Consider the following 22476-nt stretch of genomic DNA (forward strand, 5'->3'; position numbering starts at 1 on the left):
TCTGCAAGCCTCTGCCGCCAGCAGAGTCTCGATCCGCCATTTTGCAAGCCTGAATACACAGGAATACCCTGTGTGGCCGCGGCTCTCGGGGAAGCCCTGGCTGTCCACTTCCTCGCTCCACGCTGCCATTCGGGGCCCGCGCGTTCCCCGGGCAAATCGCGGCGCCCAGCAGGCGAGGAAACACGCCCGCTCCAGTCGCCCCCCCCTTCCCTCAGGAGACGCGAAGCAAGTGACCGCCCGGAGCTTACCGAGGACTTGCGCGTGGCCGAGGCTTCGGTGCTTCCAGGATCGCGCGCACCTCTCCCAAGCCGCCGCCGTCCGGAGACCTGCCGAAGTTTGGGGAGGTTTGGGGAGGTGCGCGCGCACCTCCCCAAACCTCCCCAAACGTCGGCAGGTCTCCGGATCTCCGCGCCCTGCCTGCCTGCTTCTTTCCGCTGCGGAAAGAAGCAGGCAGGCAGGGCGCGGAGGTCCGGAGACCTGCCGACGTTTGGGGAGGTTTGGGCACCTCCCCAAACCTCCCCAAACATCGGCAGGTCTCCGGATCTCCGCGCCCTGCCTGCCTGCTTCTTTCCGCAGCGGAAAGAAGCAGGCAGGCAGGGCGCGGAGATCCGGAGACCTGCCGACGTTTGGGGAGGTTTGGGGAGGTGCGCGCGCACCTCCCCAAACCTCCCCAAACTTCGGCAGGTCTCCGGACGGCGGCGGCTTGGGAGAGGTGCACGCGATCCCGGAAGCACCAAAGCCTCGGCCGCGCACAAGTCCTCGGTAAGTTTTTTTTGTTGACTGGAGTATAAGCCGAAGTGGAATTTTTCAGCCCAAAAAGTGGGCTGAAAAATTCGGCTTATACTCAAGTATATACGGTATTTGTATATCTTAGAGTTGAATAAGTTGAACAAAGAAATAGGGAAAAAAAATCTTGCTCTATGTTGAAATATAAAACGTCTGTATCTGAATGCTTGCCCTACAAACCTGGTTCTTTCTGATCAGACTGTTGATTATACTGTATGATGTTGTCATTCCAAGATGGAATATTACTTCAAGAGAGATGCTACACCAGCTCTATGGTGAATCATTTGCTTGTGTGCATGCAGTCCATTCATCTCAAATCAAGTCACCGATGAACAGCATTTGGTATCTGGTCTTGTCTGTCTTAAAGTAGTTCTTTAGATTATCCTATTCTCTGTCTAGCTCAAACATAAATAAAAAAGGAAGATTTTTGTTGAGTTTTGGAACTCACATGTTAAAGCAGGGGACCCCAGTCCCTGGTCTGCAGCCTGCTACCGGGCCATGACGCATTGGGAACCAGGCCACACAAGTGGTGGGGGAGCACACAAAACCTTCCCCTCTACCTCCTCCCCTCCCCCACTGTGCCACTACTAGTTCACAGAAGCAGAAAAGTTGCTGTGTTAAAGGACTTACAAATTACTTAATTGCTCAGAAGTACAAATGCTTGCTAAATTAAACATGCATACTTTTAAAAATATAAATAGCTGCTAGTGAAGTGTGGAAAGCAGGAAAGGAAAAATTACCCGGTTTTAAATATATTATTGAAATGTTTCATACAATAATAATCAAAAGGAGAAAAAAAACAGAAAAAGAAAAAGACCAAATTTAAGAAATGTACAGATTATATCTGAGCTTCCTTTCAAGAGGTAATTACATTCTTATTGTCCCTTTTCTTTTAGGACTTTTCCAACTCTTTTTGTCTCTTTATTTAGTCATCAATTCATTTTATTTTCTTCTTTCAGCAAAAAAATCCATATAACCTACCACTTTTACAAAAAAAGTTGGTGTTATTTGTTCTCTGAACAAACAGATCAGTTTGCCATTTTGGTAGATTCTAATTTTCAAAATTCATTCCTGCATTGTGGGAATTTCATTATTTTTCCATTGTACATAAAATAATCTTTGTGCAGATACCATACAATGAATCTGAAAAGATTCGTAGTAAATAAATACTACGAATCTTTTCAAATTCATTGTCCATAAGTTTCAGTAAGAAGAATTCTCATTTCAGAGGAATTTTAATCCTTAAAATCCTTTGTATCATTACATGAATTCATACCCAGAATTTCTTAGCTTTCTCACAAGTCCACCATGCATGATACATTGTCCCCTCATGCTTTTCATGTTTCCAGCACTGGTCTGAAATAGTTTAATTTGTTTTTGATAATTTTCCTGGTATCATTTACCAATGATGAATTATTTTACAGAATTTTTCTCTTAAATTACGACGCAGTTTGAATTTAATAAGAGTTATCTGCATTTGGCCTCAAGCATATATTTCTATATTCTATCCAAATTTAGCAGTCCATTTTGTCATGTTATCTTTAACCTGTTCTTTTGTTTCAAATCTTAACATTTATACATTTTGCTGTTATGTATTCATCATTTGTACTTATAGGTAGTCCTCGACTTACAACCACAATTGAGCTCAAAATTTTTGTTGCTAAGTAAAACATTTGTTAAGTGAACTTTGCCCCATTTTACGAACATTTGTGCTACAATTGCTAAGTAAATCACTGCATTGTTAAGTTAGTAACATGTTTGCTAAGTGAATCCGGCTTCCCCATTGACTTTGCTTGTCAGAAGGTACAAAGGATGATCACGTGACCCTGGGGCACTGCAACCATCATAAATACATGCCAGTTGCCAAGGTTCTTGATCACATAACCACGGGGTTGCTTCAGTGGTCGTAAGTGTGAAAAACGGTCATAAGTCACTTTTTCAGTGCCATTGTAAATTTGAACTGTCACTAAATGAACTGTTGTAAGTCGAGGACTACCTGTATTAACCATTTCTCTGTCTGCTGTTTTTCTTCTATAAAATGCTTCTTGTGCTGAAGTCAGTAAAAGTATCTTCAGACACAACCTGGATTTATATTTCCATATTCTCAATATAGCATTGGCACATAGTGATTTTTAAAAATCGACATTAACTTGTAACTTTGTCATATCATTAAACCCATGCCATTCCAAACATCAAGTTATGATTTCCAGTTCAAACAGTCTTGTTATTTCTCAACAGAACCCATTGCTTCATCCAAACCAAGCAGTTTAAGATTAGGTTGTCCCAACCCTTCTCTTTCTTTTGCATCTTGAGAGTTTTATATTTAACCCTTGGGTTCTTACCCTGCTGTCCAAATCTGGATAAATCTTTTTGCCATTATTTAAAAGGTACATCAGTTTTCAAAACTGATATTGTTCAAAATAGAGACATTCTAGATTCCTTTTTATTACAAAAAAATCTATTGATGTTAGTTGCAGCATTTCCCAATTTAATAAATCTCATGCTAACAGCGTTCTGAAATAACATAATAAAGGTCACATTAGACATGGACACAGATATTTTACTTTTTTCTCAGTTTGAAAATCAGGCTTTTTGCATCAGTTCGTTTTGATCTTCCATTCTCATACTTTTGCTAACGTTTTAGTTCTCTGTTTCTTCAAATGGAAGAGGTAATATATCTCCCAAACAGGACAAATAATGGTTAATAGTGAATTGAGTAAACCTTATGAAATGCAGAAAGTACAAGACAGGATTGCCCACTTTTACACCGTTGTTCATTTTGGCTTTGAAAGTTCTTACTAGAAATGTTAAGACAAGATGAAAAAATTACTGGGTGAAAGTGAAAAAGGAGATATATAGTAACTTCAGAGCATTTGCAGAGATTTGATTTTAGTAGTTGAAAATTCCTTGGAGGGAATAGACATATTAATGGAAAAACTGAAACAATTGTTAGCTAGAATTAGCCAGATTTAAAATGAAGAACAATTATCCTCATCTACCATTGTTGTAATAAAATGGCAAAAAATAACAACTTCAAAGAAGCCACCGCTTGCATTTCAAAGGTTATATTGAAATGAATCTGTGGTAAATATGCATCTACCTAAGCTCCTGAGATGGGCTGTTACTCATTTCGTTTGCTTAATTTCTCACTCCTGGGTGTTCAATAGACTATTCATTTTATTAGTAATGTAATACAACCTACACTATTAAATTTTGCAGTACTGCATTTTTGCTTGAATCCTCTAATTTTCCACTACATTGTGAACAGTAATTTCCAGGTATTTCCTTTTGATTGTCCCCATTCACCTTGTTCCTAGAAGCTAAGATTATCAGTGCACTTAAACACTTCATACAGTGGTAGACATCGTAATGGCAGAATTTTATTTTCTTTCTTGTACAGGTATTAGTAAATTGTAAATGCTTCAGGGAAACCATAGTTCAGTGGATCAGTGGATAAGGTGATCTGTTCAGGTTCTTATAACAAAATGTCTAGATTCATTTTCAATACTTCATTGATTTTGAGAAAATATATAATTAAAGTCTTCTTTCACTACAAAGTCTTCCAATTCAAGTGGAGCATATATTTTAGCCGTTGTATTGAATCTAACTAATGCTTAGTACAAATAAGAACCATGGAATCAATTTTTATAGATTGATACAGTGTCGGACCATTTCTTAGCAAAACGTTTGAAGGCAATGGGATGAAATCTTTCATGCTTATAAAATTTTACAAATTCCTGCTGTCATAGCATAGTAAAGGTTAACTGAACTATTGATTTCTAATGTAAAGTTTCCAACAGCGCAATATCTGTTCAGGTGTTGTTTTTTTGTCCCAGAGCTGTAGCTTTTCATAGCTTTGTGGCCATTCTGTAGCAATTCTCCCCAAGCTGGTCACTTCCAGATGGTTGAGAAATCATTCTCCAAAATTCCCTAACCACATTGTATTAAGCATAGTTTTTCCAGCTTTACCAATAGATTTAAGAATACTTTCCCGATATATTTGGAGAGCACCAGATTGGGAAAGCTTTGTTAAATATGTGGGCCTCTAGATGGTGTTAAAAGGTAAAGGTTCCCCTGCACATGCGTGCTAGTCGTTTCCAACTCTAGGAGCCGGTGCTCATCTCCGTTTCAAAGCCGAAGAGCCAGCGCTTGTCCGAGGACGTCTCTGTGGTCATGTGGCTGGCATTACTAGACGCCAAAGGCGCACGGAACGCTGTTACCTTCCCACTGTAGTGGTCCCTATTTTTTTTTTATTGAAAAGTTTTAAAATACAATTTTCCTTTAAAAAAAAAACCCTTCCCCCTCCCTCCTCCCCCCTACCTCCCCTCCTCCCCCCTCCCTCCTCCCCCCCCTACCTCCCCCCTCCCCCCCCTACTTCCCAGAGCTGAATACAAGGTATATATATATATATATATATAAAAAGCAAACCTAAGCAACCATATACTAACAACTATAAATTCTAAAATCCATCACTCTCTAGCTTATATAGGATAAAACAAACCTTAACAATATTAAATATATGTATAAAAAAAAACCTAGAATAAGAAAAGGACACTCTCTAGCTTATATAGAATGGAACAAACCTTAATAGTATTAAATATATATTAAAGACAAAAAAAAAGGAAAAAGAAGAAAAAAAAACCCCTTCTCAACCCTATACTTATCCTAAATAAACTCCATCCATTTTATCCATTCCATGATATAACATTCTTACAAATAATTTTCCAAATTAACCAAGGATCCCAAATCAAAAAACTTTAAAGTCAACTCTTCTGTAATCGGCCGTTCCTCTTCCAGTACCACAATCCAAAAAAGCTCACCCTTTCCACAGAACCACCAAATATAAAAATATATTGCGCCTACACCCAAATCTTTTCCCCCCTCCCCTACTTGACTACTTGACTATATCGTAAAAGTTCCATAGACTTCTGCAATTCCTGCTACTTTCTCTTCTTAGATCGTTTTGCAGCAGCACGCGTCACCCTCTGTTTTATAGATTCATCCGACGAGGTTGTATCTTGATCTCCTCCAACACCGTTGTCTTCTATCTGACCATCTTCGGCCTCTTGATGCACTCCTTCTCCAGATCCCTTTCCAGCTTCCAAAAGTGTTAATGGCGTTGCATTTAAAACATTATTGTAGAAATCACGCGCTTGCATCACAGTAACCAAACGGTACTTTTTACCTTCGTGCGTCACCATCAACCCCACTGGGATCTCCCATCTGAACCTTATATCTCGCTGCTTGAGCTCTTGCACAAGAAATGTAAAATTCTTCCTTCTCCTTAGAATCTTTGGAGGAATTTCTTTTAAAACCAAAACTTCTTGATTAGCAATCATAACTTTAGTATCATAAGCAGCTTGTATAACTTCATCTCTAGTTTCCCTTTTTGCAAAATATACCACCACATCTCTAGGCAACTTTCTCTGTCTGGCAATCCATGAATTCACACGAAACACTTTGTCCATGCCTCCTTTTATTTCAGATGCTGGCTGTTTCAACACTATTTCAAAAGCCTCAGAAACCAGCTGCTTTAGATCTTCCTTAGTATTCTCCTTTAAGCCTCTAATTCTAATGGCAAACTGCATCTGGAAATATTGAGCAAGACACAGTTCCCTTTCCATTTTATTTTCATTCTCCAATAGTTTTGCTTCTAATATAGCATTCTTTTGAGACAAGTCTTCTAGCTTTTCCTCCAATTCTTCCACACACCGAGCCACTTTAAACACTGAAGTCAAGATGTCTACCCTCATCGCTTTGAGCTTCTGTTCCATCCTCTCCTCCATTCTCTCCTCCAATTTCTCCAATTTCTCCTCCATCTGTGCAAATCTAATATTAATTGATTCCAAAATTACCTGGGTATGTTTTTCAAGAGCATCTTGTAAGTCCTTTGATGTCAATACATCAGGAGGATGCAGCGCCTGCAATAATGATTGTTGCACGGGAGAAGTTCCAGCACTCCGAAGAGTTTTAGGGGGTGGTTTAGCCGCCATCTTTTACCAAATATGACGCACTTTCACTTCAGATTTGTAATCCAAAAAAGTCCATCAAGCTGGAGAGTAAAACATAGTAATCCTTGTTGTGACTCAGGGCCAGCCTGTGGGTCCGACAGCCGGCTCCGATGTATCGGATGACTCAGATGTGGGGGAGGAGGGAAACGAACCGGCTGATGATGATTTGGAGGCTTTGCAGAGCCCTCAGCCGGGGACCTCTTCTCAGCTGCGTGAGCCCGATAGTGCGGAGGAAGATGACCCACAGCTGGCCCTGTTCAAGGACGCCCGACGCAGGAGGCAGTCGAGCAGGAACAAACAAAGAAAGGCTGTGAGACTCCTCGGGAGGAGGCACAGGGAGACCACGCCCTGAGCTCTCTATAAAAGGAGTGTTTGGGGAGGGGTTGGTTGCTGAAAGCAACTTTTCCGCTTGAGAAGATAAGCTCTTGTGTTTTTGTTAACTGCGTAATTAAATCTTGGCAGATGCCTTTTAGCCTTGGAAGCTCTCCAGTCTCTTCTTCCTAAATAGGGGTTTGCCTTTACAAGGCCAGAAGAGGGCTGGTTCAGAACAGTTTGCTTTCAGCCACCCACCCCTTATTACTACGATGGAGCAGCTTCTTGCCGAGAATGCCCAGCTCAACCAGCAACTCACCTTGCTGGCCACTCAGGTGGCACAACTGCAGGCTCAGGTACATGCTGCCCCCCCACCCAGGAGGAAATGTCAGATAGCTATGCCGGATAAATTTGCTGGTAAACCAGAACTGTTTCCTGCCTTCCTGGGACAATGCCAGCTTTATATCAGCGTGAGAGCAGCTGATTTCCCCACTGACCGAGATAAGGTGGGATTCATGTTGAGCCTTCTGTCGGGAGATGCAGCTCGTTGGGGCACGCCTCTGTTGGCACAGCCTAGCCCTTTGTTGGATAACTTTGGGGGGTTTTGTGACCATATGCGCCTCATGTACGAGGACCCGATTAAGGCGCAGACTGCCACCCGACGCCTGAAAGCTTTGAGGCAGGGTCAGCGCCCTCTACAGGCCTATATCAGCAATTTCCGGCTGCTTAGCCAGGATTCCGCCTGGAATGAGGCTGCGCTCGTGGATGCCTTTCAGGATGGCTTGTCAGAGGAGATGTTGGATGAGCTGGCCCGCGTGGACATTCCCTCAGATCTGAATGGGCTGATCCATCTTTGTCTGCGGATCGATGCCCGGTTGCAGCAGCGAAAGAGTCGCTGTGCCACCCCACAGACCCCTGCCGCCCCTGTTGTGCGTGAGCCCCCAGTCCAGAGGGAGGAGCCAATGGAGCTGGGTGCCGCCAGGTCCTGTCTATCGGTGACGGAAATGGACAGACGACGATCGGAGGGGTTGTGTTTTTACTGTGGGGACCCTGGACATTTGGCTGCTTCTTGTCCAAAGAAGCGTCAGCGGGCATCAGTGACCAAGCCGGCCCTGAGAAAGTCCCCTGCTTTGCTGTCGGGAAACGGCCCGAGCCCGATCTAGACGGTGTGAAAGATCGGGCGACCCACAACGACCACGCCGAGCGATGCCGTTCCGACGGTGCCTGTGAACCTTCACGGCATTTGATTTTGGAGGCACGTCTGATCCTTCCTGGCAAGCCAGAGGGGATTCCGGTCCATGCTTTAATTGACTCTGGGGCTACCACTAACTTTATGGATTCGGCCTTTGTGGCCAAATGGGCTGTTCCCCAGTGTCCAGTGGATCCGCCCATGCTTGTGGAGACCATCGATGGTCGAGTGCTCCTGTCCGGGCCTATTACGGCCGCCACGCAACCCGTGTGTATGGCCATCAGTACCCATGTGGAGGCCATTCAGTTCTACGTCACTTCGGAACTGCACTTCCCCGTGGTCTTGGGACTGGCGTGGCTCCGGGCGCATGATCCACAGATCTATTGGTCTCAGAACTTGGTCACCTTCCCAAGTTTGCAGTGCGTGGACCACACCCGCCATATCTGTGCCGGCCAGGTGGAGGGTTCCCCAGGGGTTTCCTTGCCTCCCGAACTGTCCGACTTTGCTGACGTGTTCAGCGAGTCAGAGGCGGACCAATTACCCCCGCACAGGCCCTACGACTGCTCCATTGACCTAGTCCCTGATGCGCCTCTCCCAGTGGGGCGTTTGTACTCCATGTCGGAGCCCGAGTTGGCTGCATTGCGGGACTTCCTGACAAAGAACTTGGCTCGTGGTTTCATCCGGCCCTCGTCCTCGCCAGTGTCTGCGCCCGTGCTCTTCGTCAAAAAGAAGTCGGGCGAGTTACGGCTTTGCTGTGACTACCGGAAACTCAACGCTATCACGGTGCGTAACCGCTATCCGCTGCCCCTCATCCCCGAGCTCTTGGACCAAGAGCTCGGGGATGAGGGGCAGCGGATAGCGGTTACGCACCGTGATAGCGTTGAGTTTCCGGTAGTCACAGCAAAGCCGTAACTCGCCCGACTTCTTTTTGACGAAGAGCACGGGAGGCTAAGATCTTCACGAAACTGGACCTGCGTGGAGCTTACAACCTCGTCAGGGTTCGGCCGGGTGATGAGTGGAAGACGGCGTTTGGTACTCGCTATGGACATTTCGAGTACACGGTGATGCCGTTTGGCCTGACCAACGCCCCCGCTGTGTTTCAGCATTTTATGAATGACATCTTTCGGGATCTGTTGGACCAGTTTGTTGTGATTTACCTGGACGACATCCTGATTTACTCCCCGTCGCGTGAAGCGCATCATCAGCATCTCCGTCAGGTCCTGCAGCGCCTCCGGAAACATCGGCTGTTTGCCAAGTTGGAGAAGTGCCAGTTCTACCAGGTGACCATTGATTTCTTGGGTCACCGCATTTCTCCTGAGGGCATCGCCATGGAACCGAGTAAAGTTGAGTCGTTGCAGAGTTGGCAACCCCCGCGTCGCGTGAAGGATGTTCAGCGACTTCTTGGATTTGCCAACTACTATCGGACATTCATCCCTGGCTTTGCTGCCTTGACAGCCCCCCTCACCCGGCTCCTGCAGAAGAAGACTCGGTTCCAGTGGAACGCCCCCGAACAACAGGCGTTCCAAGCTTTGAAGGACGCCTTCATGAAGGAGCCCATCTTGAAGCATCCTGACCCGCAACGGCCGTTTGTCGTGGAGGCGGACGCCTCCGACATTGCCATTGGGGCCGTGTTACTCCAGGCAGCGACGCCCAACGGTACCCTTTTCCCTTGCGCGTATCACTCTCGGAAATTGAATCCCTCGGAGCGCAACTATACCATCTGGGAGAAGGAGCTGCTGGCCATCAAGGCGGCGTTCGAGGCTTGGAGGCATCATCTGGAGGGGGCGCGGCATCAAATCGAGGTCCGGACGGACCACAAGAATCTGGAAAGCCTGCAGACCGCTCGGAATTTGAACCAACGCCAGATCCGGTGGTCCCTCTTCTTTGCGAGGTTTGACTTCCGGGTGCGGTACATACCAAGCGGGCACAACCAGAGAGCGGATGCTCTGTCCAGGAAGCCCGAGTACACCCGAGTGGAAGACAAGCTTCCGCCCAGGACAGTGATCCCCGTCGAGTCTTTTGCTGTGGTGCGGGAGCCGGTGGATATACGGGCTCGGATCCGGGAGGCGCAGCAGCAGGAGGCGTGGGTGGCTCAGCGGAAGGAAGAGGTGGGGCCAGATTCGCCTTGGTCGGTCACGGATGGACTCCTGTATTATCGTGACCGGCTCTATGTTCCAGGAGGGCCACTCAGGGGACTCGTCCTCAGCCAATGTCATGATAACCCGGCTGCGGGGCATTTTGGCCTGTTCAAGACTCTGAACCTGGTCTCCCGTACATTCTGGTGGCCCCGAGTCCGACACGATGTCCAGTCTTATGTCACCTCCTGCGTCCCATGCAGGCAGGCCAAGTCAGCGACAGGGGCCCCGCCTGGTTTACTGCAGCCTTTGCCAACGCCCAAGAGACCCTGGGGGGCTGTGTCCATGGACTTTCTGACGGATCTACCCCCATCCTCCGGCTTCACGACAGTGTTTGTGGTGGTGGACATGTTGACCAAGATGGCGCACTTCATCCCCTGTCGCGGCTTACCGTCAGCTCGCGCCACTAGTCGCATGTTCATCCAACAGATGTTCCGGCTGCACGGCCTTCCCGATAGAGTCGTCTCCGATAGGGGGGCCCAGTTTACAGCCCGCTTCTGGCAGGAGTTGATGCGGGCGTTGGACATTAAGGTTTGCCTCTCCGTGCATCATCCTCAGACCGACGGGGGTACCAAGAAGGTCATCGGCATCTTAGAGCAGTATCTGCGCTGCTACGTTAACCTGCAGCAGGACAATTGGGTGGACTATTTGGCCATAGCCGAGTTTGCCTTTAACAACTCGCAGCACACCTCCACGCAGATGACACCGTTCTTGGCCAACGTGGGTTATCACCCCCGGTTTTTCCCCCTTTCTCCCGTGGACTCACCGGAGCCGGCAGCAAACGAATTCATGGCGGAGTTACAGGCGATCCATCGGTTGGTGCGACGGCAGCTGGAGAAGGCCAAGGCCGACTACAAGAGGTTCGCCGATCGGTCGAGAAGGGATACGCCTCCATTATCGGTGGGGGATCGGGTCTGGCTGTCCACCAGGAACCTACCATCCACTCGGCCGGCGAGGAAGCTGGACCACCGTTACCTTGGACCGTTCCCAGTCGAGGCCGTCATCAACCCGGTCGCCTATCGTTTAACTCTGCCACGTTCCCTGCGCGTGCACCCCGTCTTCCATCGGTCCTTGTTGGTCCCCGAACAACCGGCTTGTCCACTTCGCCAAGCGGAACCTCCCCCATCAGGACCTCGTGATGGCGACAGCACCCCCGAGTACGAGGTCGCCAGCATCAGGGATTCCCGCTGGCTGAAAGGTCGCTTCCAGTACCTGATCGAGTGGAAAGGGTACGGGCCGGAGGACTTCACATGGGAAGACGCGACCGCCGTTCATGCCCCTGCGTTGGTGACTGCTTTTCACGAACAGTTCCCATCCCGACCACATCCGGATCGGCAGACCCGGGGGAAGGGCCCTGCGGTGCGGGATAGTGTTGTGACTCAGGGCCAGCCTGTGGGTCCGACAGCCGGCTCCGATGTATCGGATGACTCAGATGTGGGGGAGGAGGGAAACGAACCGGCTGATGATGATTTGGAGGCTTTGCAGAGCCCTCAGCCGGGGACCTCTTCTCAGCTGCGTGAGCCCGATAGTGCGGAGGAAGATGACCCACAGCTGGCCCTGTTCAAGGACGCCCGACGCAGGAGGCAGTCGAGCAGGAACAAACAAAGAAAGGCTGTGAGACTCCTCGGGAGGAGGCACAGGGAGACCACGCCCTGAGCTCTCTATAAAAGGAGTGTTTGGGGAGGGGTTGGTTGCTGAAAGCAACTTTTCCGCTTGAGAAGATAAGCTCTTGTGTTTTTGTTAACTGCGTAATTAAATCTTGGCAGATGCCTTTTAGCCTTGGAAGCTCTCCAGTCTCTTCTTCCTAAATAGGGGTTTGCCTTTACAAGGCCAGAAGAGGGCTGGTTCAGAACAATCCTCTTTACCATTTCCTCTTGTATCGCTCTGCCTGCTCCTTTAAATCATAGTCATTCCTTCAGGCAGGGGTGGTCGCAGACGGCTGGCTCTGCTCCAAGAAGTCAGGAGCAGAGGCGACGGCCAGCTGGGAGCAGCCCAGGCTACGGGGGAGTTCAATCCTTCAGCCGCCCAAGCCATAAGCTCTGGTGGCCCTGGAGAACTCTACCCCTACCTGGGAGCTCGCCCCCTCCTCTTCTCCCGAGGAGGGGGCTTCGGATTCGCCCGAACAGCTGATCGGCGCTGTTTCGGGCGAAAAAACAACAGCTGAGCCGCGGGCAGCCCGGGAAGGCTCCCTCCGTCGCCGCGGAGCCACCGGAAGTCTAGTGGTCCCTATTTTTCTACTTGCATTTTTACGTGCTTTCGAACTGCTAGGTTGGCAGAAGCTGGGACGAGTAACAGGCGCTCACTCTGTTACGCGGCACTCGGGATTCGACCCGCCAAACTGCCGACCTTCTGATCGACAAGCTCAGTGTCCTAACCCACTGAGCCACCGCGTTAATGACCCCCTAATGTTGGCTACTGCCTAGGTTGAAGTCCAAAATGTCTTGTGGCTCAAGGTTCCCCCTTTGCTTATAATATACCTCAAGGCTTTCTTTTCTGTTCTGCAGCTAAAATCAAGCTATCTTGGAACTGAATTTTGGACTGATGTTTTGCTAGTAGTTTGTGGCCACTTAAAAGATTGAGAACAAACCAGGCTCAGCTTATCCCATGCTTGCATTTAGTGAGGGTGTCCACAGACAGCAGTACAGCAAAACTGTCAAAATGGTGGCTGTGATAGTGGATCAGAGCTCCTCCGTTTTTTATGTGCAACAGTTTTGGTGTTTAGGAACAGAGGTAGCTTAGTTGCTTTTCTATTAATACATAATCCTTAAAAGGGCTCTCTTGTAGGAACCCTGCCTTGGTCTAATTGAAACTGGAAATATAGCAAAGGAAAATATTTTCCCCCACTCTGCTGTCTCCTCTTTTCCCCACTGGAAATGGCTGTTAGCAACACACAAGGAGGGGATACTTTCCTAAGAGCTCACAATTCAAGAATACCAGTGTTAACTTGGATTGCCAACAAAGTTCTGTCTGCGACAAAACAGAACACAGAATTGCCTTCTCCTTTGAACTGGGGCATTTCCAACCAAATTGCCCCTCCTCCCACCCCTCCCTCCTGCTTTAAAAAAAAACTACCAGAGACTCCGGGCAGAGGTAGCAACAAGCAGGCAGCGACGGGCAGAGGCTTCACATTTTAACCCCTCCCCTGTCACCTCTGCATGGCTCTCAGCTAACCTCTCTCAGACCTGCACATGTGTTTGTGTGTGTGTATGTTTGTGTATGTGTGCGTGCGTAGGGGAGGGTCTCACCCCTTGTAGCCCCACGCCCTCAACAGAGACCTTCTGCAATGACAAGCTGCAAACTAATGAAAGCTGGGGTTTTTTTTGGAGTACTTGTTTCTTTTTCTCAACATGCCCCCGATCATATCGCACCCTGCTCCCCCTCAGCTCCCGCCTCCAGCCCCGTGGGGCTGCAAGGAGTGAGACCACCTCCATGCGCAAGCGCACACGCGTGCGTGCACACACACACACACACACGGGTCTGAGAGAGGCGAGCTGAGAGCCACGCAGAGGCAACGATGGGGGAGGGGTCAAAATGTGAAGCCTCCTGCCCAGAGCCTTTGGCAGCTAAAAAAAATAAACCTGAGAAGCGCTCAGAAGGCAGTCCCTTTCCCAGCTCCTCCCTTCTTCCCTCCCTTTCCTTCCTCTGTGCTCAGGAAGAGATGACGGGAGGGGAAGAGATTGCCAGCACTGCCGGTGGCCATAGCTATCCCACACAGGCAGCGGCGGTCTTCGTGAAAGGGAAGCCTGGTGGCTGCGAGGCTAGGTCAGTGAGCGGGCGAGGTGCTGATCGACTGGTGGGGGCCATCAAAGCTGGAAAATGCTCAGCCTTCGATCCACAAGGAGACCTGGAGCTAGAAAGCCCCCGCCGCCGCCGTCTCTGCCCCACACAGATAAGGCAGTGAGCGCTGGCATCCTGGGGGGAAAGGAAACACTTCTCCTTTCTCAGTGATGAGCAGGGATGCCAGGCGCTCGCTATCTCCTTTTTGTGTGCCCACAAGGTGGAGCAGGGGCATCCCCTTGCTGGCCCTTTCTTGCCAAAACCTTTTATATCCTCTCCTCTCTCTCCCCCCTCCACCCCGCCTTCTCTTAAGGGCACCTCCAGCTTCCGGAAGCGCCGATCAGCTGGAACCCTGCGCTGATCCTGGGACTTTTGTCAAGCCCCCGACAGCCCTGCAGCTCCAGCTGTGTCTCCCTCAGTCTTATGTGGCATTGTCGCCACTTGAGCTCATTTGTCTGCCCCCTGCTACCACTTCTCTAGGACGGTCGCGTACCACCTGCCAGGTGCCAAAGTACCACCAGTGGTTCGCGTACCACCAGTTGAAAAGCCCTGGCATAGGGGACAAAGGTGTTACAGAATCGGACAGTCCTGCTAGAAATACTTCGAAATCTCCTCCCAGAGGGGACTAACTGTGAAATGGGTGTATGGGGTCTCTAACAATCCTTTGAGCTCTAAGCACATAGCGCTTATAAGCAGCATCCTGAATAATGGGAAGGGGACTTTCTGTCATCTTCTCAACTGTCTTTACCACTCTCTGTATGGGCCTTTTATCTGAGACACTGCTACCACCATACCAAACAGTGATGCAGTAATAAGTACAAATATATTTTAACCTCTCTCTCTCTAAAAGTTACATCATATCACTCTTCTTTCTATAATCCATCCTGTTCATCATAACCTTAGAACACAAATTCATTATCAGTACAAAGTTGTATCTCAAATTCTAACTTACTTTGCTCCATACAGTAAATGTTTGGGGAATATTTGGTTCCAAATAGGGCTGTGACTCCCATTCAGGACTCATCTTGGCATGTTTCTTGCCCGTGTCTCTCTCATTTTGACTCAGCTAGGAAACGCAGATCCTTGGAGAGGGAAAGCATCCATGGGAGAAATTGCCTCCCGTTCATATTCTTTTTCCAGCATAAATGAGAGTCTGTCAGGACTTTTGGCAGAGGACTTATGCAGTAGAAGAATGATGGAGGTAACGGTGAAAGCTGGTGATAACTGTTCTAGAAATCTTGCTAGATGGGTTTTTCTATTGTAAAAAGATATAGAGTTGATACAGGTAGCCCTTGACTTACAACATTCATTTAGTGACCATTCAAAGTTATAACACCACTGAAAAAAGAGACTTCTCAAGACCGTTTTTCAGTTGCGACTTTTCTCCAGCATTCCCATGATCATGTGATCAAAATTTAGACGGTTGGCAACTGGTTTCTATATATGACCGTTGCTGTGTCCCAAGATAATGTGATCACCTTTTGCGACCTTCTGACAATGGGGAAGCCAGGTACTCTTAACAACCGGGTTACCACCTTATCAGCTGCAGTGATTCACTTAACAACTGAGACAAGAAAGGTTGTTAAGCGGGGCAAAAACAAATGTCTCCCTTAACAACAGAAATTAAGTCAAAAACGACCTGTACTTGGTTAAATTTCAAGCATTACCTTTTGAGAACAGTGCAGATGCTTTGGTACCCAGATGCTTTCTGATGTGCCATGCCAGATCAGCACTCATTGCACTCCATTTCTTTCTGTCCCTCCATAGCAAAGGTGAAGCACTTATGACATCTTCAGAATTTAGCATGTCCTGCTCTGTAGCCAGCTTGCCTAGAGCTTCTTTTTTCAGAGACCCATGATGTTGCAGCACGTTCTAAGCAGGCGAGACTAACGCAGAGGCTTAATCTGGAAGAGGATTTCAAAAGGAGGAGGTATCTTCCTGTAACTTTGTCCCCTGCTAAGCTTTTATGAGCATGGTGGTCTCATTCCTGACATAGCTACTGGCTGACAACATAGCTGTTACCGTTTCCAGTTCTATAAGCTGAATATGTCATGTCTCTTCCCAGTTTGGGTGCAACCTCTTCCAGCCAAGTGCTGCTAAAATAAATTGGACTATAGCTCGGGTGATCCCCAGATTTATTTTCCTGTCACCCTTCAGAGATTGACGGTAGGTTTGATATACTTCTGGAACTTAACATACTTTTCTAACTTAACACTTAAACATTTCCACCAGCGTTAGACGACGGGGAATCTAGAGCCCTGTACTTCAGGTGTAGTTCTAATTGGTGAGAGTATGGCTCTTACTCTGCAAAATTGTGTCATAATTGCATTCTGGCATCCTGGGTTTTGTTGACTCCTGTTTACAGCTGATTGCAGGCTTTCATAGTTACCTAAACTGCTCTGCAGAAAGCTTATTAGAGTGGATTCCCAGATTTTGTAATCTCTTTCCATTTTTACATCACCTATCTGCATACAAGGAACTGACAAATAGCAACGCATGAAACCATAAATCTAAACCTAACAATAAAAGAAGGATTCAATGTTACAGGCAGGGAAAACATCTGCTCTAATAAATCATATTTTCAACCAATGTCATACGTCTTTCAAGCACGTTTAGTTCTTTCCCATGAGCCCTTATCCTGGTTTTGGAGCCCATGTTTACACTTCATTTTTTTACTTTTACTCAGTGCACTCAAAACAATTATGTGCCTTTTCCTTCAGAATCATTTTAGACTGAGAAAAAAGTATTCAGACATCTTACTTGTCTGATATGATTCTGCAAGGAAATTATTTCGTGTATATTTTTAGTGTATTCCCTTGTTTTAATGGGGATCAGAGGACCTGTAAAAGTTTGGTTCACAAGGTCTGCTTTAGATGCAATGCCCCCCTTAAATGGGAGGGGGGAGTTAATATGCCTGCTGGGCTTTATAAGAAAACGGTTCAACCTTTGTTATTCATTTCTGCAGATGGCTAAAGAAAATTCTACACATAGTTACAAGTAAGTTCTTATCTCCTTGCCTCTTTCCCTGATCTGAAGTTTTGCTAAATGGGGAATAATCATCTTTCTTATGTCCCAGTTAAGTAGCCTAAATGGAAGAGAAAACTATATTCAAAAAACATGTTTGGATTTTTTTCATTTCTGAAAATGAAAAAAAAATCTAGAGTCTCCCTTCATGACTACTGTATTAGGGCTAAATTAAATGGATAATTAATTATGCGAAGGCATGAAACTTTCCACTAACGCCAGCTTCCTTTTTGGGATGAGTTGTACTTCTAGGAAGAGTTAAGTTTCATAATGACTAGTTCAGGGGTGTCCAATTTTGGCAACTTTTAAGATTTGTGGACTTCAACTCCCAGAATTCTCAGCCAGCATTGACAATTGAAGTCCACAAGTCTTAAAGTTGTCAAGATTGGACACCCCTGGACTAGAGTATTTTAATAGTAATGTGTTTGCTGACCAATCTCAGTGGTTCTATTTAGTTTTCAAACTTTTAATAATAAATTCTATAATAAGAAGATGGCTGATGGCTACTTACAGCTTTTGAAGCAAGGATGTAGATAATGATTTATCTATAACTTGGCCTCCCCCCCCCAAAATGATAAAAGGGCAGCCTGGTGTCTTACAGCAGCTGAAACAAGAGAAAGATTCCTTTCCACATTGTAATTAAGCTTTATTTTGTGACCTTTCCTTTCTTTTTATGCTAGGGCTTTTTAATTCAAGTGATCTGCTTAAGCCCTGTGACTATTCTGGTTGTTATTCTCTGATCAAAACCTGACAAGTTGTGCTCTTAAAGCAAAGAGTTACATTACTAGGAGAATATTTGGGCTGGATCATAGAGTATATGGGCTCATTTTTATCAGCTGCTTGGGGGAACACATGAGGTCCAGCCTTCTGATCATAGAGACTGCTAATGGTCGCTGGGGAATTCTGGAAATTGAAGTCCATTCATCTTCAGGTTACCAAGATAGTGAAACACTGCTTCATAGTTCAAAAATGAACACAATGCTGCTTTGTTTTTGAAGGTAATTTCAAGCTTTCATTGGGAAGAGACTCTATTATACTGTATGTATGCACAATAAGTAAGGGCAGGATAAACTTTTAAGTTTTTAAGATCAACCTCCTTGGGATAAACTTAGCAGTTGTTAATCACCGTTTGGATAATGGGTGGCCAGATTCAATTAAAATCACATTTCTGTACCTCCGAATAGTCAATGTCTTATTTCCTGCACAATGAGCTTTCTCAACAAAACACGTATTTTAATCAGACCTAAATTATTTAGCCACTGATTTAATGAATCTTTTTTTAAAATTGTTGCATTGTTGGTGGAAGTCTGTCACTCCTAACAAGCTCAAACCAGTTATTCATCATTGTCTGTGAAAGAAGTATGAACCAACTTAAAATATATCCTAGAACCTGAATAGAATATAAGTAATAAATATCCCAGAAAAAGGTCATGGGAGATCGCTTCAATGTTGTTGTACCCAAAATGACAATATGTCTTTGAAGTCACCAGATCCCAGCTCAGAGGCGACTTTTATGTATAGTGTACTGTAAGGGCTATGAAAAATAAGCATGTAGGTATGTTGCATTTTGGAAATGCTTATTTATACTTATGAATGCTTGTTGGTTATGAAGTTGGGAAATAACATCTTCCAAAAGCTTACTTGTATATTGTACACAAAATAGACTGCGGTATTTTAATTGACGGTTTGGACTTTGAAAAGGCACATGGTTTGTGGTAATCAAAATTAAGGTGGTCTTTGATTTTAGCTTGATGGTTGGGACCGTGTAGACCTGTAATTTTCCTGACAATATGGAAGGGCCTTGCCATTGTCATCTTCTAGGATATTGTTTTAGCTTTCCAGTCTAGCCTATTACCCTGATGATCCTTGGTGGGCTCCCCTACAAGTACTAATACAGCCCACCCTTGCTTTCCTTCTAAGCCTGTACATTACTCTATAACAGGGGTGTCAAACTCAATTTCATTGAGGGCCGCATCAGCATTGCGGTTGCCCTCAGGGGGCCGGGTGGGTGTGGCCTGGGTGGGCATGGCTAAAGTGCGTATGGCCTGGGTGAGCGTGGCCAGCTCTACATCGTTGGCATCAAGGGTGCCTATGGGGGCCTGGGCAGGAGTGGGACAGATCTGAGGGTCTCTGGCAGGAGGAGGGTCTCTGGGCCAGGGCCAAGGCAGTGGGGGCCGTTCCCTCACTGTTTCTAGGATGGCTTCGCGGGCCGCATGAAACCACTTCGCGGGCCGGATCTGGCCCCCGGGCCTTGTGTTTGACATGTCTGCTCTATAAAGTTGACCAGATGCTGCTACGTGTTCAAATGGTTTATTTTGGAAAAACATCACCATTACTGGCTGTTAAATATCTTGTCAAAACAGTACCTCTGTTTTATTGATATTCTTTAAAAATCACTATCTTTGTATTGCTCCAAATGTCTAATACTTCCCTTTTCTATCCCTCCCTCCCCTTGTCTCTTAAAGTTGCAGGAGTCATTACTGCTGACTTTGTATCCGGTTTAGTGCACTGGGGAGCAGATACCTGGGGATCTGTGGATCTGCCAGTAGTTGGAAAGGTCTGACTTTTTTTTCCTAATGTGTGTAGTATGTGTGTTGAATTCTATATAATTTGAGTGAGCTGTTAAGTTTATTGCTTTCCCTATATCTAGAGCAGGGGTGTCAAACTTGCAACGTCATGTGACTTGTGACTTTTTTTTGCCATTGTTGGCAATGGGGTGGGCGCGGTTTCGCTATGATGCATCCCACCCGTGGGCCAGCAGTTTGACACCCCTGATCTGAAGCTTATTAGTTCAATATACTTAAGATAGATAATAGTTGATGAAAAATCTCTACTGGGGTTCACATACTGTGTTAAACCATAATGTGTCTTAGTTAAATTGTGCTAAACTATAATTGCCATAAACTACAGTTTATGAAATGGCATGTTATAGTGAAACCTCTTATTGAGTTAACCAAAGCTAAGCAAACAATAGTTTTAGAGATTAATGATGATTTATAACTAATCTCTTATTCGAATGTCACAGCAAACCTGTAAGTCAAGTATGGAAATGCAAGCACAAAGGGAGGAAAAGGAAGTGGGGTAGCCTCCAGCACCATTCACTAACCATTAGTTTCATTGTGATATATCAGGGGTGTCAAACTCAATTTCATTGAGGGCCGCATCAGCATTGTGGTTGCCCTCGGGGGGGGCCGGGTGGGTATGGCCAGGGTGGGTGCAGCCTACTGGGTGGGCGCAGCTGGAGTGCGTATGGCCTACTGGGTGGGCATGGCCAGCTCTACATCATTGGCATCAAGGGTGCCTATGGGGGCCTGGACAGGAGTGGGACAGATCTGGGGGTCTCTGGCAGAAGGAGGGTCTCTGGGCCAGGGCCAAGGCAGCGGGGACCGTTCCCTCACTGTTTCCAGGATGGCTTCAGGGGCCACATGAAACCACTTCGCGGGCCGGATCTGGCCCCCGGGCCTTGTGTTTGACATGTCTGTGATATATGAACCAATCCATCATCAACAAAATAGGTTATTTTGGGGTATTTTAAAATAAGACAAAGATAAATTGTCACTTTTTGGCTGTTTTCACATAACATTCAGCCTTGGTTAGCATAACTAATTTAGTAAATAAGTAACAGTTGAATTGGCATAACAAAACCACTTTGTTTGACTTTGCATAACATGCTAAGTCACAAACTAACAATCATATTTTACCTCAGCAAGTTTTGTGAATTTAAACTCTGCTAGTTAATATTGAAGCATCTTATTTAAGTGTTTTTTTATTAAAGTGTTTAGCTTGTCTATTGTTTGACTTCAAAATAGTTCCAGATTACATTTTTGCTGTATTTCCAAGTTTGCTGACTAGTTTATGTTATTATATACTTTACTTAATTCTAATGCCAGTGCCTTATTTGCAGATCATCCCCCCACATTCCAATTTTTAATAACCTTGGTGCAATATATTAAGAGTAAAGCCCATATACATAGAGTATTGAATTAAACATTCTAAATGGATAAATTAAGGAAAATCAAAGAGCTGTCTGTAGGATATACTTTATGGCTAGCTTTTAATATTCCATTTATTTACTTACATGGTATTCGTATTGAGGAGGTAAAGAGGTTACAGACTTGGGTTAATAATGTAGTACTTGCAGTAAAATGATAGTTAATATATAATCATTTCACACATTCAAATTTCAGTGCTGCTTTTAATTTCCTATGTTGCTTTAGATAACTTTTTAGCATATGGTATTTGCCCAGGGTAAGAATCCTGATAGGACAGGATGGTGGCTCTTCTCTGATCCACAAATCAGGTACATCTACTGCTGGGGCCAAGTTGGCAGTTCTGATGTCCCATTGATGGCACATACAAAGAGAAAGGGCTTTAACTGCCCCTCTCATTTTGATTTTTTTTGGACACTCCCCTTTAATTATCTATTTAGGTATGTACATAAGTAGATCAGTAAAATCTGTGGATGCTAAGGCCTCATCTGAGCTAAAAACTAGTTTCATCTTTCTGTTTTTTACTACTTTCAGGCATTTATCAGACCTTTCAGAGAACATCACATTGATCCAACAGCAATTACCAGACATGACTTCATAGAAACCAATGGCGATAACTGCATGTTGACGATAGTTCCACTAGCAAACATGGCCTACAAATTGGCTTCTTTATCTTCAGGTAAGCGGGAGCCCCACAGATCCATGAGGAAGCTAGACACAGCCTTCTAAAGAATAGTGAGCAGGCCTCTGAAGACGATAGATTTAATTCTATGCACATTTCCAAAAAAAAGGTTAATGAAGCTTTTCACCTTGTATATGGAGTAAATAAAAGTGCAAGGGTAAACAGCAAATAAAGTAGACAATTCTATATGTCTGTTATACAAATTGGAGTACAGTGTTACTTCTGATGCAAAAGTTCTTTATTAGAGTGAACTTATTATGCAGTTGTATTGTAACACACAGTTTAGCTGCTGTTCAGTGAGTGTACAATAAATTCTGTATTCTCTTTATTTTTAGAAGCGTTACACCAAACATGTCCTTGGGAGTGCTACGTCTTTGCCCTGTCTGTATTTTCAACCTTCACCAACCAAATTCACAAGTGGTCTCATACCTACTTTGGTCTTCCTCGCTGGGTAATTTTTCTGCAGGACTGGCATGTTATCCTGCCACGGAAACATCACCGGATCCACCATGTCTCTCCACATGAGACATATTTCTGTATTACAACAGGTAAAATGAAGTGAAACTCATTA

At 45.6% G+C, this 22476-nt stretch overlaps 1 protein-coding gene and 1 long non-coding RNA gene across 2 annotated transcripts in view; both read left to right on the plus strand.

Annotated features, from left to right (window-relative positions):
- The window catches only part of LOC310637163, a 554476-nt gene that overhangs the window by 25138 nt on the left and 506862 nt on the right, over nucleotides 1-22476 (plus strand). The gene's annotated exons all lie outside the window — the stretch shown is intronic.
- LOC310638554 (plasmanylethanolamine desaturase 1-like) overlaps nucleotides 1-22476 on the plus strand; it is a 39883-nt gene that overhangs the window by 13357 nt on the left and 4050 nt on the right. Inside the window, exons 3-5 of the mRNA XM_083359717.1 lie at nucleotides 19700-19791; nucleotides 21758-21902; nucleotides 22241-22453. Coding sequence (XP_083215843.1) covers nucleotides 19700-19791; nucleotides 21758-21902; nucleotides 22241-22453 — 450 coding nt within the window. The remainder of the gene's footprint in view (nucleotides 1-19699; nucleotides 19792-21757; nucleotides 21903-22240; nucleotides 22454-22476) is intronic.

Source organism: Vipera ursinii (genome assembly GCF_947247035.1).
Source record: "Vipera ursinii genome assembly, chromosome: 3".
In the NCBI taxonomy this organism is placed as follows: domain Eukaryota; kingdom Metazoa; phylum Chordata; class Lepidosauria; order Squamata; family Viperidae; genus Vipera; species Vipera ursinii.